The following is a 14,986-nucleotide window of genomic DNA, read 5'->3' as shown; positions in this document are numbered from 1 at the left end:
TGGAAGATCCAACTAGCAGATTGGATAGTTCTCTAGACATGATTCAAACTAAGTACATTAAAATCTTGTCATGTGAGCAAAACTCTCAATATGTATATCCATCTGATTTCTGCCGCGTGACTCTGACTCACCGCCAGCCGATCCCGTGATGGTATTATCGTAACGTCAGCGGGGAAGTCGCCTTGTCATCCTCATCACCCCTCTCCATCTCTCTTCTGTTCCTATTTCTTGCAAAAAGCATCAAATACAGAGCTCCCACATCAAGAAGCCAATACTGCTTTCAACTTCACACCAGAGAGTTTGGTGTTTCGATCTCCCTCTCCACCTGACCCGCTCTCACTTATCTACCCTTATCAGCCACGATGCGATCCAAGTTCAAGGACGAGCACCCTTTTGAGAAGCGAAAGGCTGAGGCCGAGCGCATTCGCCAGAAATATGCTGATCGTATTCCTGTAAGTTTCTTTGTTCGCAAGAGGTTTTCTGATCGGCGAAGGTGGTTGCAACCACCACCTTCTTAGGTTCCTCACCGCTTGTTCGGTAACTTACGGACTCTCGATCTACAGGTCATCTGCGAGAAAGTCGAGAAATCGGACATTGCCACCATTGATAAAAAGAAGTATCTGGTGCCGGCCGACCTCACCGTAGGGCAGTTCGTCTACGTTATTCGCAAGCGCATAAAGCTTTCTCCTGAGAAGGCTATCTTTATCTTCGTTGATGAGGTCCTACCCCCAACTGCTGCCCTCATGAGCAGCATCTACGAAGAGCACAAGGACGAAGATGGCTTCTTGTACATCACGTATGTTTGTCCCTCTCTTTCGATCGGTAGATGAAATCATTCTGACATAACCGTTAGATACTCGGGCGAGAATACGTTCGGCGATCTGTGAGGCTTGTCTACCATTCTCGATAGTTTGGCTGCTTGCCTGCTCTCTCGCCTACACATGTGAGTCGATAATGAAGGATCGGGCAAGCAAGAATGCTTCTGCAGCCTCGGAGCACTGGTTTTGGTCACTGGCGTTTTATTCGGTGTTCTGCGCATTTTTCCCCCTCGGATTTGCTTGGCAACTATGCTCTATAGCTGCAACTACAATCATTATGAGCTCTGCCTGGTTGTGGTAATATTCTGGGGGGTTTTCTCCCTTTTATTTCTCCCTTTTTTCTTTTTCCCCCCCGTTTGTTTGACCATCAAGCTACGATGAAGCACTTGGAAACAACCCACAAATTAGGCTAGATAAAGTGTCCTTTACACCAAGAGCAATATGATTTCTTCCTAAGGTTTCATGATCAACCGCATCTGTTGTATATACTCCGTACGTTGTCGATAGATGTCAACAGGAGTCTCCACTGTTATACTCCTTGGCTCTCCGATGGCGGCTCCGAAACGGGACTAGTGTCAATCCGGGTGCGCAATAAAATTTAACTCCGAGGGCACATGTTCCTGAATCCATCACCGGCGTTGTCATTTATCAGTCTTTCTGGGATTTTTTTACAATTGGAAAATATGTCTCCCGCTATTGCTACCGGTGCTGGCCCTGCCTCCAAGGATGCCAAGAAGGAATCTGCCACTGCTCGTCTTCTCGGTTCCGGTAAGTCATGAAATGCTCAAAACTCGAACTCATCACTGACCTGTGACACTTCTAGGCTGTGCCGGTATTGCCGAATTGATGATTTTCCACCCCGTACGACCGATTTCCCTCGATTTACGAGCCATTACGACCCGAGACTGATATCTTTGCTTAGGTTGACACCACTGCTAAGCGATTGATGAGCAACCAGACCCGGGTGAGATTCGCATTCTTTACCTACAGTACACATATGTCTCATTGCTGACTTGCTCTTGATAGATCACCAGCGCCACCGCTTTCAAGGAGGTTGTTTTCAGAGAGCACGCCAATGCTCCAATCGGCCGCAAGTTCACCTCTCTATTCCCTGGTCTGGGATACGCCGCCGGTTACAAGGTTCGTGGCTCTCTGACAAAACATTTTGGCCGAATCGACGACTCATATCACTTCAAATCTATAGGTACTTCAGCGCATCTACAAGTATGGTGGTCAGCCTTTTGCACGCGATTACCTCGCCCAGCACCATGGTGCCGATTTCGATAAGGCATTTGGCAAGGGCACCGGAAAGGCTATTATGCATGCCACTGCTGGAAGGTAGGAACAGTCGAATAATAGAGTACATGACTTTGCCTGACTGACAAATCTCTAGTTTGATCGGTATTGGAGAGATCGTCCTGCTTCCTTTGGATGTCCTCAAGATCAAGCGCCAGACTAACCCCGAGGCGTTCCGTGGCCGTGGCCTCTTCAAGATTGTGGCCGATGAGGGTATGGGTCTGTATCGTGGTGCCGGCTGGACTGCCGCTCGTAACGCCCCTGGCTCCTTCGCTGTATGCATATCACCCCCGACTCTGCTATCACTATAACCACTAACTTCACTACAGCTCTTCGGTGGATCTGCTTTCGCCAAGGAAAAGATTTACAAGCTGTCTGACTACAACAAGGCCACCTGGGGCCAGAACTTCGTTGCCTCAGTCTGCGGTGCTAGCGCCTCTCTGGTCGTGTCCGCTCCCCTCGATGTCATCAAGACCCGTATCCAGAACCGCAACTTCGAGAACCCTGAGTCGGGCTTCAAGATCGTCTCGAATATGCTCAAGAACGAGGGTCCTACCAGTTTCTTCAAGGGCTTGACCCCCAAGCTGCTGATGACAGGTCCCAAGCTGGTCTTCAGCTTCTGGCTGGCACAGACTCTGATTCCCGCTTTCGGTCAGGTTGTATAGAGGCCGTGTTCTATAATTGTTGCATCTTCCCATTTTCTAATTCTTCTTTCTTGGGCCAGATTTGGTTCCCCAGAATTTTGTATTTTTCATAGACATGTTTATTTCCCGTGGGGATCTACCTAGGTAGCTTACATTTTCCGAATGCGACGAACCCACCCTACTATTATAACGCGAATGGGTGATATATCCTATTGAAGTGACATCTGCAAATTCTATTGCGTATATATGTATATATATGTAGGTAGGTAGCAATAACCACATGAATGAAACGGGATGAGTACGATGTGGTGGGAATATCAACATACAATGCAGTAAACCAAAAAAAAAAAAAAAAAAAAAAAAAAAAGGAACGAAACGAAACGCAAATGCAAACGCAAAAGAGCGGGACTCAAAACTTTGGCTGTAAGGCGCCTTACTGACCAGCAACAGCACTTCTTTGCTTTGCCAGCCAGCCCTTGGAATCTCCTGTGCTGGCTCCATGTCGATATCGTGATACCGTCATATTGTTGTTCTGCCAACGGCTCTGGAGGTGGTACCAAGCCGAGCCCACAAGGCTGAGTTCTCGAGCTTGGCTATCAATGATATTCTGAAGCTCGACCTAGAAAGTGGCATTAGCTTACTACTAACAACTAGTAGAATCGGGGGCGAAGCATGTTTCGCCACTCCATATTTGACTTACCTCTCGCTCTTTAGGAATGCCATCATCCAAGTTTTCTTCGTAGTTCTTCATCCGCTCACGAAGTGACTTGACCAGCTCGTTTTGTTGCTGAATGTACTGTAGAAACAAACGAGAGTCAGCGCATCAAATAAGAAGCAGCAATGATTCATGTAGAAAACTAACCTCCGCACGCTGAGCGAGTCGTTCAACATTTTTCTCCAGAACTCCTGCACATTGTTTCAAGAGCTCGAAGCTAGATTTCTGGGGCACTTCGCCGGCCTCGGTATTGTGGGTTTCAAATTCACCTAAGAGCATCTGCATCTCGTTCATCACTTCCTGATCTTCGGAGCTGATCTCGCTTTGCTTGCTGTCGAGCATCTTGCGTAATTCCTCTCGTTCAGCGCAGACCTCGCGCACCAGGGTCTGACTGGCATCCACTTCGGCCTCTAGATGATGGACGTTCTGTGTTAAGCTCTCCCAGTCACCTCGGATTCTTGTTAATTCATCTGAATTATACTCTTCAAGTCCTCGGAGCATGTCGACCTGCTCCATATTGACAAGACCAACTTTGAACTTGTAAGCCAGGAGATTTTTGAGTGTGCAGAGCAATGATTGGCTTACGTTCAGCTTGTGCATCAGACAGGTCCCTTTTGGCCGCTTCCAAGGTGTCTTGGACCTCTGCAATCTTTCTAAGAGCACCAGTATAGTTCTCGTATAATTTCCAATAGTCCTCACTGTAAAGTGTGTTAGATATTCCATGCTTGGCAATAAGGCGTGGGTCGATCAAACCTTTGAGTGGAACCAGAACGTGCCAGCTGTACAGATGCAGCGAAATTCTCAGAAAAGCCTCCAGTGTGAGAGCCCGGCTAGCAACTATCAGTAATAGGAGACGATCAATAGAATGGTATACATACGGCCGAAGGTGCTTTGATCGACTCCATTTCTCGCTTCAAGTCATCATTCTCGGATTTACTGTGAACAGTTAGCGTCCGATGCAGTCTTAGAAAGAAAGTGTACACATACAGCTGGGACTCTTTGACACCGAGTGCCTCAAAGTCCTTGTGTAATGTCCCTTGCATCTTTGGCGTCTCAGATCCAGGAGATTGGCTGCCCGGCAAACCATCTATTTCGCCTAAACGTTCACGTAGTTCGCTAATCAATGCATCGTCTCTCTCGTGCTGTTCATCTGCGCTTTCAAGGCGCTCCGTTAGGGCATGGTTATTGAACTCGAGTTGTTTCTTCAAGTTCTGAATCTCATTACATTCCTGCTCGACTTGCGGTAGAAGCTTGCGATATTCTTCCAGTTCTACCTCGCGCTCCGAGGACCACCGCTGCTGTGAGTCTGATTCCTTCAGCTGTTGCTGAAGGTCTTTGATCTGGTTCTTGAGGGTTTGGTTCTCTTTCTCGAAGTCTTGGCTGGCTTGCAACTTCTGCCGGTACTTCTCAGCCGCGTTCGCCTTGCGTGCCAGTTGATCCTTCTCGGTGCGAAGCTCATCATAATCATCCTGCAACTTCTGATAGCGTTGATTCTTGACACGCAAGGATTCGACTGTCATTCGGAGACTGTCGATTTCGTCCTGGGCGGCAGTCAACTTCGCCTCCTGGGATGCGATGAGGTCATCCTGTTGACGGGTTTTGCTCTCTAGTGCCTTTGCATTGAACCCGATGTCCCCCTTTCCAGATTTCAAGGTCACCAGCCGGTCCTCGGTGGAGGCGAGGCGGTTCTGGAGGGTATCATTGTTCTCCTGAAGACGCGCCAGGCGATTGTGCAGGTCCTCCAGCGCTTTCTCTAATTCCTTTTTCTCGTGTGTCAAACGATCGTTCTCCGCAAGCACCTTTCCAACTCGCTCTTCGAACTGCAGTTCGATGTCCACGGGGCGGTCATGTTTGGCCAGGTCTTCCCTAAGCTCGTCCGCAGCGTCCATTGGCTCATATTGGCCATTATGCGCCTCCTCGATAATATCCTTGAGCCCTTCTTGAGTCGAGGTGCTCAACTCCTGAAGTGTTTGCACATATGTTCCGGCGTTTGGGGAGCTGATAGCCGCGATCAGGAGAAGCTTCAACAGCTTGTTCGTCTCTTTGGCAGAGGCTTTTTCTGCAACAGCTTCGAGATCGGGTGACGGATCGAGACCGGAGGGTAAGGTATCGTCGTTTTGGTGCCGAATGTAGTTGAGCAGTAGTTTGTGGATGTGCTTCAGGTTCTGCCACTTGGCCACCCAATGGTCGGAGGAGTTGCGCTCTGGGATCTCCTCGAGAAAATACTGAGGATCAATATCCTGAAGGATCTCCCATAAAATGATACCATCAGTCAATTCATCAGTAGCTCGGAGAGTCTTGCCGAGGGCAAAGCTATTGATCCATTCCAACAGAACCTTGGTCACTGTGTGTTCCGACGCCATCTTGGCGATTAACGACGCGTTTAATCGAATGTCAAAGAAGCCCGTTGCAATTGCAGCATTTCAAAGTCCCCAAAGAGAGCGATCAACAGTGGAAGTTGCGTTTCTCTGTGGTTCTCAGGGAGTTTCCAGCGGATCCACGCGCATTCGGGGGAGCCACAAGGACCGAAATCAACTAGCGGGGGAGGATCGGCCTTTTGTGTCCATGCATACTATTCACTTGTAAAGGTGGCAATACATATATTCAAGTACACAAGGAACACTATACAATAAATCGATATTGGAAAGGAATAAATTTAGATGTCAAATGCGTCGAGTAACTTGTAAGAAATCGAAACAATGATAATACATTGCCCCCAAAAGCCTTACGTGCTCAACCATTTACTCCGCATCGTATACACCAAAACGCCGAGATATGTAGCATTAATCCACTTATAATTCCCCAAAAAATAGTGTTATTCTGATTGATTCATCCCAGCGTAATTCTGCCAGCCTTGCGACCGGCTATAATGTATGTTGTATGCCCAGAGCCAGCTGTGCCATGGGAACGACAACCCCAGTACCTTCCCGAAGGGGGATCCTAGTTTGCAGCTGCATAGTCTCCATATGCATTCACAACCTTATCTTCTTCGATATTGGGGTGGTATTCCGTATCCTGCGTGGAGAGGGTCTGGAGAGCGCTCACCGGAGCCTCTGCGGCGAAGCCACTAAAGCCATAGTTAGAAAGTGTGATATGAGCAAGGAACATCTGTAAAAGCCGTACTTGATCAAATCTGCATGAAGAATGTACGTTAGCGACAATATATCAAAAAAATGATATTCCGGTATCTTCTTAGAGTAAGAGGAGTCAACGCTGTACTCTGTACTTACGGTACTCATGTGTGATGACACCACCCTATAAAGATCAGCTCAGAACCATAACAGCCTCATGACAACAGAGATGCACTGCGTACTGAAGCCACCAGAGACTCTTTGGCCTGGGTAACCACCGAGTCAGGCGTTCCCTTGGGGAAAGTAATGATGACGGATTTCAGCGATCCAGCTAGTGCTAAGGGCAGAGCCAGCAGGGCAGCCGCAAAGGTAAACCTCATGTTTGTAAATATGATAATATGTTTCAAGGAAGTTGGATGTATATGTCAATTTGGTAGCAGTGCTGCGGTCATGAGGTGACAAGGGAGAAGCCCAAAGGCACCTGGCGTCATCTCTTGATCACATGACTGTATTTCGGACAATCCCTTTCTGTTGCGGCATCGACTCCTCCACTGTTCAGTTTTTCCTTGTCTTCGCAATATTGCAATTTTGATTGCTACACTACTCTCCAGCGCTGCTTACTTGCATTCCCTTGGTCTTTGTACTATTCTTTGATTCCTTGCCATTCTCTACATCTGCCTGCTTTTCGCGACACGCGCTTCTTCGACCTCCTCTTCCTTCCCACTTTCGGCGGTTGGATCATCATCCTTCGACAATTCATCATTGGCTGGTAGATTTACAAAGGCACTGGAAGATCACGTTTTGGGTTGGACTGAGAGCAAGCGTCTGAATCCTGTTGTTGTTTCAATTCTCGCGAAGATAGCTAGCAAGCATTTACAAGTTCCCACTATTTCTCCGTCTTTCCGTTGATCCAAGACAATTTGTTCCTTGGAACAAGAACGAGGGTTAAGAAAAGAAGTGTCAGTCTTGATAGTGACAGGAAACAAAGGACAGAAGCTATCAGCCAAGATTCAAAAAGAGAAGAGAAGAGAACAATCCTCTTTGGAGGCACACAGAACAGAAAAAAAAGGAGTCAAAAGAAAGGCCGAGGGGAACTGCGCAAACCTGAAATTTTGCCTTGATTCGGATTTTTGCTCTCGACGCCTCTGACAAATCCAGATCACTCTCGCCTTACTCTCACCATCATGTCTTCCGATGAAATTGCGGAGGATTACAAGAGTTCCCTGGAGGATCTAACCACCAATGATGGAATTCAGATTCGCACCCTGACCGTCATTGCCAAGGAGAATACCGAACACGCAATGGCCATCTCACGAGTGTTGGAGAACCACATTCGATCAGTAGGTGCACTTGATTTTTTGGAGGCGTAGTATAAATGAGTACTGACTGCTGTGTAGACACCGCCCCCGCAGAAGCTTCCAGCCCTGTATGTAGCCGATTCCATCGTCAAGAACGTTGGGAGCCCCTACACACTCTTCTTGGGTCGGAATATGTATCAGACCTTCATGAATGTCTATACGCTGGTGGACGGCAATACCCGAAGGAAGCTGGATGAGATGCTCAACACATGGAAGCAACCGGCCCCAGGCTCCTTAGATACACGCCCCGTCTTTCCTCCGGACATCACGCGCAACATTGAAAGTGCTCTCATCAAAGCACGCACTGCAGCTTTGCAACAACAACAAGCCAGAGCCCAGCCGGACATCCTTGGCCGCAATCGTGGGAATGTAACTCCAACTGGATGGACTAACAGCCCTACACCACCCCAGAGCATGCCTCGGCATCTACAGCACCCCCAATATTCTCATTCTCACAATAGCCATTCCACCCCAGTGAGATCATCTCTCTTCTGCGCGTTACATTCAAAGCTAATTTGGGCTTCACAGACATCTTCCGTGTCTCATCAACAAGATATTGATTTGAATTACCTCAACCGAGATGTGGATGCTTTGATCGCTTCTGCGAAGAATGACTTTGCTAATAGCCCCTTCAACCCCGTGTCTCAACAACGTCTAAAGGCACTGGTGGACCTCCAGGCCATTCTACAGAAGCAGCAGCTTGCCCCAGAGCAATTAAAACTTGTTCGCGACCAGGTGTCCGCCCTTGCTGCCACGAGACCGGCGTCAGCTGCTCCTCACGTCTCTTCGAATGGCTTGGCAATATCCGCTCCTCCCCAAACCTCTACCCCTTCAGCGCAACCAGTCTCACAACCACTTCAGCAACTCCTAAACCCTAGCACTCTCGCCGAGCTGATCAAAGCTACTGCTTCGCGTCAGCATTCAACTCCACCACCTCAAATCCCAGCTTCACTGTCTCAAATGCCCCAGTTTCCTCAGCCAAGTAACACCCCACAGCCAGGGCCTCCAGAGAACCCTCTTATTGCGGCATTGAGGGCACGTGGGCTTCTACCTGGTGGACCATCACCCTCATCTCTTACTGCTTCGGCTTCGACAGCAGTTCCTATAAGAACTAATCTACCGTTCATCTTGCCCAATGGCATGCAACCCACACCGCCGGCTCCATCCCAAACTCCAATCCCCTCTGATGGATCATCCGGAGTTCCGGCAACTACTGCGTCGATGAAAATCCCTCGATTTGGACTGATTATCTCCCTCTATGATTCCCGGCCAAACCGGTGTGGGACTTGCGGCCGTCGATTCCTAACCACAGAAGAAGGCAAGGAAATGAAGGCACGGCACCTGGACTGGCATTTCAAGACTAATCAGCGTATGACGGAGTCTTCCAGGCGGGCTCAAAATCGGAGCTGGTATGTCGACGAAAGGGTATGTATATGTCATTCATCGAGTTTTTCCAGCCTTGATTCTAACTGTTCACAGGACTGGATCAAATCTCGAGAGGCTAGCGACGAGAACGGGGCGGCAGATCCTCAAACAAACGCGGAGGGAGCCGTAGGTACTGATGGCAATGCGAAGCAAGAGCCACCAAGGCCGTGGATTCGAGCTCCGAACGATGCGACTCTCCGCAACACCCCTTGCCCCATCTGCCAGGAGAAGTTCGAATCGACCTGGTCCGAGGATGTGCAGGACTGGATCTGGCAAGACGCTACCAAGGTCGGAAGTCGCGTATATCATGCCAGCTGTTATGCCGAAGTGACCAAAGGCCCTGCACCGACGCGTCAGACGCGCACGACCACGCCTGAGTCGGTCCTAGGCAAAAGGAAAGCCGAAGTGAGTACCTTGGATAGTATCTTGAATTGTTCCGAGAGCTCATTATGTATAGGGAACTGAATCTCCGGGTCAGAAGACACGCGTCAAGACCGAGGCGGTTTGATTGGAATCTTTGTACCATCAATTTGGCAATTATCTTTGCATTGCATAGGGCATACCTCTCTGGCGTTGATCACTAGCGAATTGGGTTCTTTTTTCTTTATATTGAAATGCCATCACATTGAAATCATACGTGTCCATAAAACATAAATCACTACTTGCCGTTGCCCCGCTCGGTGCATCTCCGGACTCCAGGTTTCTCCATCCGATGATAAATAATTTCCACGGGCATCGAGACAATTTGTTTTTCAACCTTGTGCCTCTTGTCTTTTCCGTCCCTCGAGTTTACTCTATCGCTTCATCATGGCGCCACACATTGTGCGCTGGGGTATCATGGGTATGAGGCCTGGATTTGGATTGTTCGAGAGAAAAAAAAAAACAAAGCTAACCTTGGACGTGATTGATAGCCACTGGCTGGATTGCTGAGAGTAAGATCCTATTTACCGTACGTCAGTGCACCCAAGTTCATAAAATAACCGATTGTCCACAGCATTCACAAAGGACCTTCTCATCGACTCCAATGTCCGTGATGCCTCAGACATAGTTCATCAAATCGTGGCCGTCGCCTCGTCCTCATCCAAGGAGAAGGCCGAGAACTTCATCTCAGCTCGAGGAATCACCACTCCTTGCGCCGCATATGGTAGCTACGAGGCTCTGGTAGCTGACTCCAATGTCGATGTCATCTATGTTGCAACCCCGCACTCCCACCACTACCAGAACGTCAGACTGGTTTTGGAGGCGGGCAAAAACGTTCTCTGCGAGAAAGCATTTACCGTCAACGCTGCGCAGGCTAAAATTCTCGTTGACATTGCCCGCGAGAAGAAACTCTTCCTCATGGAGGCTGTCTGGACTCGTTTCTTCCCTCTCAGCATTCAGATCCGAGAGCTCATCCAGAAAGGTGAGATTGGCGAGGTGCTTCGTGTAGTAGCTGATACGAGCTTCGGTGATGACGTTGAGTCGAAATGGGGCACTACCCACCGCATGGTGAACCCTGATCTAGCTGGTGGTGCCCTTTTGGACTGTAAGTTTTTCGATTTTTGGTTATTTATTCCCTTCCTACCCCGGAAGAAGGAAGAGAGGGGACAGCTTTGACTGATTGACATTTTTAGTGGGTATCTACTCCCTGACCTGGGTCTTCCAGATTCTATATCACACCCTGCCCCAAGACCAGAGGAAGCCTCCTGCTGTCTCCTCGCAAATGACTTCATATCATTTGACCGGTGCGGACGAGTCTACTACCATGCTCTTGCGCTTCCCTACAAGTACCCCTTCCAATGGGCCGTATCCGCAACAGTCACACGGTGTGGCCATGACCAACATTCGTGTCGCTGCCGACCCGGATGAGAAGGGCTCTACCGGCCCTTCCATTCGTATTCAGGGCACTCAAGGCGAGATACAAGTGCACGGACACCCTTTCCGGCCAGAAGGATATCGCATCATTCCCAAGAAGGGCGCTGGTGAGATCCGTGAGGTTCAGTCCGTATTTCCCGGTAAAGGCCATGGTATGTACTGGGAAGCTGACGAGGTTGCTCGTTGTCTGCGTGATGGCAAGCTTGAAAGCGAGGGCATGCCATGGGAAGAGAGTATCGTGATCATGGAAGTCATGGATGAGGTTCGCAGGCAGGGCGGTTTGGTCTATCCTGAGAAGATTGAGTCGACTGAGTATCCTCAGCAATTGTAAATAGTTACATGGCGAATGTAGATAAGGCTAGTTCTATGTGAATATACATTCCATCTCGCTAGGTTTCGCCTGGTTTAGATTCCTCGACAGACTGAGAAATGAAGAAGATTTAATAGAAGATCCAATTGGATGCATGCCGGTCTTGAGTGTATTCGGTACCCAAAAAGCTACACACATACTACTACTATACATGGCGGTCAAGGGGACGAACCCAGGTCTATATGTGGACGAAAACGCCAGCCATGCGCCCGGTGTGCCCCAATTAAGAAAAACAACATAGGAAAACGGCAGGCATCACGGAGCCCGGACTAGTAAATTGTGCCAAATTGACAGCCCCCTCCCCAGATTCCCTTTTTAAGATGTGACCACTCCAGTGGAATCGTTTACTGGCGGAAGACACCAAGGATGCTCTTCCACACCTGACCAGGCTCCTGGCTGGCATCAATGCCGCGCCAGATGCCGGTCTTCTTGTAGTATTCGACAACGGGGGTAGTCTGGGCGTGGTAAGTAGCCAGACGCTTGGTAAGGGTATTGGCATTGTCATCGGAGCGCTGGATCAGCGGCTCTCCGGAGATGTCGTCCTTCATCTCCTCCTTGGGTGGGTTGAAGATTTTGTGGTACGAGCGGCCAGAGGCAGGGTGGACCAAGCGACCGGTGATACGAGCCACCAACAGGGAATCATCAATCTGCAGCTCAATGGCGTGCTGAAGCTTCTGGTCACGGGCAATAAGCATGTCATCGAGACGCTCGGCCTGCGCGACTGTCCGGGGGAAACCATCCAAAATGAAACTATCCACCTCATGTGTTAAAATTTGGCCGGACCTCGGAAGGGGATGGATAATTGAGGATAAAAATGCACGAACCCGTTCTTGCACTCTGTGTTGTTGTCCAGCTCGCTCTTGATCATGTTGACCATGATCTCGTCGCTAACGAGACCACCCTGGTCCATGATCTTCTTGGCCTCCTTTCCAAGCTCGGTCTTTTTGGCGACCTGGGAACGCAGCATGTCTCCGGTGGCCTATTCGGGTCAGCGAGATGAGCTCATGCCGTACTCAGACAAACTTCTACTTACCAGGTGGCACGCGCAGTACTTTTCCTTGAGGTTCGGGGCTTGAGTACCCTTGCCTGATCAAGAATTGTTAATACTCATGGTCCTTTCAGTTACAGCTTAATTACCTACCTGCGCCAGGAGGACCCATCAAGATGATGCGCATCTGCTCGGCGGCGGACTTGGGCTTGCCGCCATTGGCGAGACGGCTCTCAAGCTCGGACACCTTAGCCTCAAGCTGGTTGATGGTGTTCTTCAGGCCCGAAACGGCCTCTTCAGTGATGGGAGCCATTGTGATTGTGAGAAGAGAGAGGATTGAAAGTTACAGAAGAGAAAGGCTTGCGTGGACGGGAAAACGGAGAAATGGGGAAAGGGAAGATTCGCAGGAACTTAGGGTCCGAGGCTCGGAGCACGGGCTTCAGCTGGAATGGAGTGAATACTCGGCTTCCGATGTATATTGGATCTAGACTATATCTCCGAGAGACGAGTTACAATTGATATAGTTTTGATTGTATGCATGATATTATGTATATCTTCTAATTAATTATATGCTGGATCATACGTATATACTCCGAGTTTTTCACATCTGCTCCTCCGAAGCCACCAAAGTGGCTGCGATTGCTTATTAAGATCTCCAGCCACAATGGCGCAGGCCTGTGGCGGAGAGCTCTCAGAGCACCTGTGCATCATCGCTTTCCATCCATCGCATTCCCCTGCCACGCATATTCCATTGGATTTTATTCATTCTACAAGATTTAGTTACTCTTGTAGTTCTTGACTTCTCTTTAAGCTTCCTATCACCCTTCTCACGATGCCTGCCACTACGGCGGACACGCTATCCCTCGTCAACCGTTCCGTGACGGTTGCCCCATTAGTCCTTCTCTCTGTCGCAGATCACTATGGGAGAACAGCAAAGGGTACTCGGAAACGTGTTGTAGGTGTGCTACTGGGCGAAAACACGGGTGATAATGTCCGGGTATCAAACAGTTTTGCTGGTTAGTGCAAGCTTCGATGGAACCTACATGACAGATGAGTTGACAACTGTGTTTGTGTTTCTAGTTCCGTTCGAAGAGGATGAAAAAGATCCATCGGTGTGGTTCTTAGACCACAATTTCGTCGAGTCGATGAGGGATATGTTCAAGAAGATCAATGCTCGTGAGAAGCTAGTCGGCTGGTACCACTCAGGCCCTAAGCTGCGCGCTTCAGATTTGGAGATCAATGAGCTTTTCAAGAAATACACACCCAACCCCTTGCTAGTCATTGTCGATGTGCAACCGAAGGAAGTGGGTGTGCCTACAGATGCTTACTTCGCTGTGGATGAGATCAAGGATGTGAGTTTGTGTTGAATGCGAGGAATACTCATCAAACCAACATGGCTAACTATGGCTCCTTTTTCCTTCCAGGATGGAACCACAACTTCTCGGACGTTCGTGCACACCCCGTCGATAATCGAAGCTGAAGAAGCAGAGGAGATCGGCGTGGAACATCTCCTCCGCGACATCAGAGATGTTGCAGTCGGCACACTTTCCACTCGTATCACGTCGCAGCTGCAATCACTGCAAGGATTGCATCTGCGGCTACGCGACATTGGTCAATACCTCCAGAAAGTTCTCGACAAGGAACTTCCAGTCAACCATGCCATTCTTGGCAATCTTCAGGATGTTTTCAACCTCCTTCCCAACCTGTCCACCCCGCCAGCGACCCAGCGAGTCACCGGGCAGGAGCCACAGATCGAGAACAGTGAATTAGCACGGGCCATGAGTATCAAGACCAACGACCAATTGATGGCTATTTACATCAGCAGCTTGATCCGTGCTATTACGGCCTTCCACGACTTAATCGATAACAAGATCCAGAACCGACAACAGCAAGAGGAGAATGACTCCAAGCGGGAGCAGGAGATCAATGGGACTAAGAGTGACAAGGATGCCAAGAAGGCTAGCTCGCCAAATGGCGAGCAGAAGGAGGAGCAGGATACCTCCGATAAGAAGGACTAAAGGATTTTCTCACTTTCTTTCTTAATTTATTCTTTTCTTTTGACGGAATTGTCATCTCAACAAGTGAATAACGTGACATTTCGGTTGATTTTCTTACATCTCTTGATGTACAGGGGACAGCCAAAGTCAAGCAAGATCTTGCCGGCAGACATAGACTACCCGTGTAGTCATTTACCATGGCGGCGTACATGGGTCATTTGTAAGCTGTAGATATAGGAATATCTATCGTGTTGGCGCTTCCATTCTATCTTGCAACTATTCTTGGAACTATTCTTGCAACTATCCCACAATCATCAAGGATTTCGGAACAAGTCTTCATCCACCAATCGACCGACTTTTCACACGTCCTATTCAAGCCAGCTATAGTTCGATCGTAACCAACTGGCTTGAGTCGTTGTCTGAGCAGATATGCCCGTCAACTAGACAAGG

The 14,986-nt window shown here is 48.9% G+C and overlaps 8 protein-coding genes across 8 annotated transcripts; 5 read left to right on the top strand and 3 right to left on the bottom strand.

Moving 5' to 3' along the window:
- Positions 1-362: 362 nt before the first annotated feature.
- On the top strand, positions 363-887 carry N7457_001075 (autophagy-related protein 8; the record flags this gene model as incomplete). The annotated part of the gene is made up of 3 exons (XM_057172121.1): positions 363-452; positions 564-796; positions 854-887. 3 exons carry the CDS (start codon positions 363-365, stop codon positions 885-887), a joined length of 357 nt encoding a protein of 118 aa, XP_057036024.1.
- Positions 888-1,501: 614 nt separating this feature from the next.
- On the top strand, positions 1,502-2,779 carry N7457_001074 (putative mitochondrial GTP/GDP transporter Ggc1; the record flags this gene model as incomplete). Its single annotated transcript, XM_057172120.1, has 7 exons — positions 1,502-1,586; positions 1,642-1,679; positions 1,741-1,782; positions 1,845-1,958; positions 2,023-2,156; positions 2,212-2,389; positions 2,444-2,779. The coding sequence occupies 7 exons, from the start codon at positions 1,502-1,504 to the stop codon at positions 2,777-2,779; spliced, it is 927 nt and encodes a 308-aa protein (XP_057036023.1).
- A 412-nt stretch (positions 2,780-3,191) lies between these two features.
- Positions 3,192-5,836, bottom strand: N7457_001073 (putative microtubule binding protein HOOK3; the record flags this gene model as incomplete). The annotated part of the gene is made up of 7 exons (XM_057172119.1): positions 3,192-3,377; positions 3,459-3,554; positions 3,621-4,003; positions 4,059-4,171; positions 4,227-4,303; positions 4,352-4,409; positions 4,461-5,836. The coding sequence occupies 7 exons, from the start codon at positions 5,834-5,836 to the stop codon at positions 3,192-3,194; spliced, it is 2,289 nt and encodes a 762-aa protein (XP_057036022.1).
- Positions 5,837-6,413: 577 nt separating this feature from the next.
- N7457_001072 (uncharacterized protein) lies at positions 6,414-6,924 on the bottom strand (the record flags this gene model as incomplete). The annotated part of the gene is made up of 4 exons (XM_057172118.1): positions 6,414-6,540; positions 6,597-6,606; positions 6,704-6,728; positions 6,787-6,924. The coding sequence occupies 4 exons, from the start codon at positions 6,922-6,924 to the stop codon at positions 6,414-6,416; spliced, it is 300 nt and encodes a 99-aa protein (XP_057036021.1).
- Positions 6,925-7,728: 804 nt separating this feature from the next.
- On the top strand, positions 7,729-9,835 carry N7457_001071 (putative mRNA cleavage factor complex component Pcf11; the record flags this gene model as incomplete). The annotated part of the gene is made up of 5 exons (XM_057172117.1): positions 7,729-7,884; positions 7,942-8,376; positions 8,431-9,327; positions 9,382-9,732; positions 9,785-9,835. 5 exons carry the CDS (start codon positions 7,729-7,731, stop codon positions 9,833-9,835), a joined length of 1,890 nt encoding a protein of 629 aa, XP_057036020.1.
- A 299-nt stretch (positions 9,836-10,134) lies between these two features.
- N7457_001070 (Gfo/Idh/MocA family protein) lies at positions 10,135-11,512 on the top strand (the record flags this gene model as incomplete). The annotated part of the gene is made up of 4 exons (XM_057172116.1): positions 10,135-10,168; positions 10,239-10,259; positions 10,322-10,852; positions 10,941-11,512. 4 exons carry the CDS (start codon positions 10,135-10,137, stop codon positions 11,510-11,512), a joined length of 1,158 nt encoding a protein of 385 aa, XP_057036019.1.
- Positions 11,513-11,895: 383 nt separating this feature from the next.
- Positions 11,896-12,852, bottom strand: adk1 (adenylate kinase ADK1; the record flags this gene model as incomplete). The annotated part of the gene is made up of 4 exons (XM_057172115.1): positions 11,896-12,301; positions 12,376-12,530; positions 12,585-12,637; positions 12,693-12,852. The coding sequence occupies 4 exons, from the start codon at positions 12,850-12,852 to the stop codon at positions 11,896-11,898; spliced, it is 774 nt and encodes a 257-aa protein (XP_057036018.1).
- Positions 12,853-13,371: 519 nt separating this feature from the next.
- rpn8 (proteasome regulatory particle lid subunit RPN8) lies at positions 13,372-14,557 on the top strand (the record flags this gene model as incomplete). Its single annotated transcript, XM_057172114.1, has 3 exons — positions 13,372-13,555; positions 13,620-13,891; positions 13,964-14,557. 3 exons carry the CDS (start codon positions 13,372-13,374, stop codon positions 14,555-14,557), a joined length of 1,050 nt encoding a protein of 349 aa, XP_057036017.1.
- Between the last annotated feature and the right edge of the window lie 429 nt (positions 14,558-14,986).

This window comes from Penicillium paradoxum, assembly GCF_028828445.1.
Source record: "Penicillium paradoxum strain IBT 22861 chromosome Unknown utg000002l_segment0_segment0, whole genome shotgun sequence".
In the NCBI taxonomy this organism is placed as follows: Eukaryota; Fungi; Ascomycota; class Eurotiomycetes; order Eurotiales; family Aspergillaceae; genus Penicillium; species Penicillium paradoxum.
The sequence above is the reverse complement of the archived record's forward strand: the minus strand, read 5'-3'. Positions and strand labels throughout refer to the sequence as shown.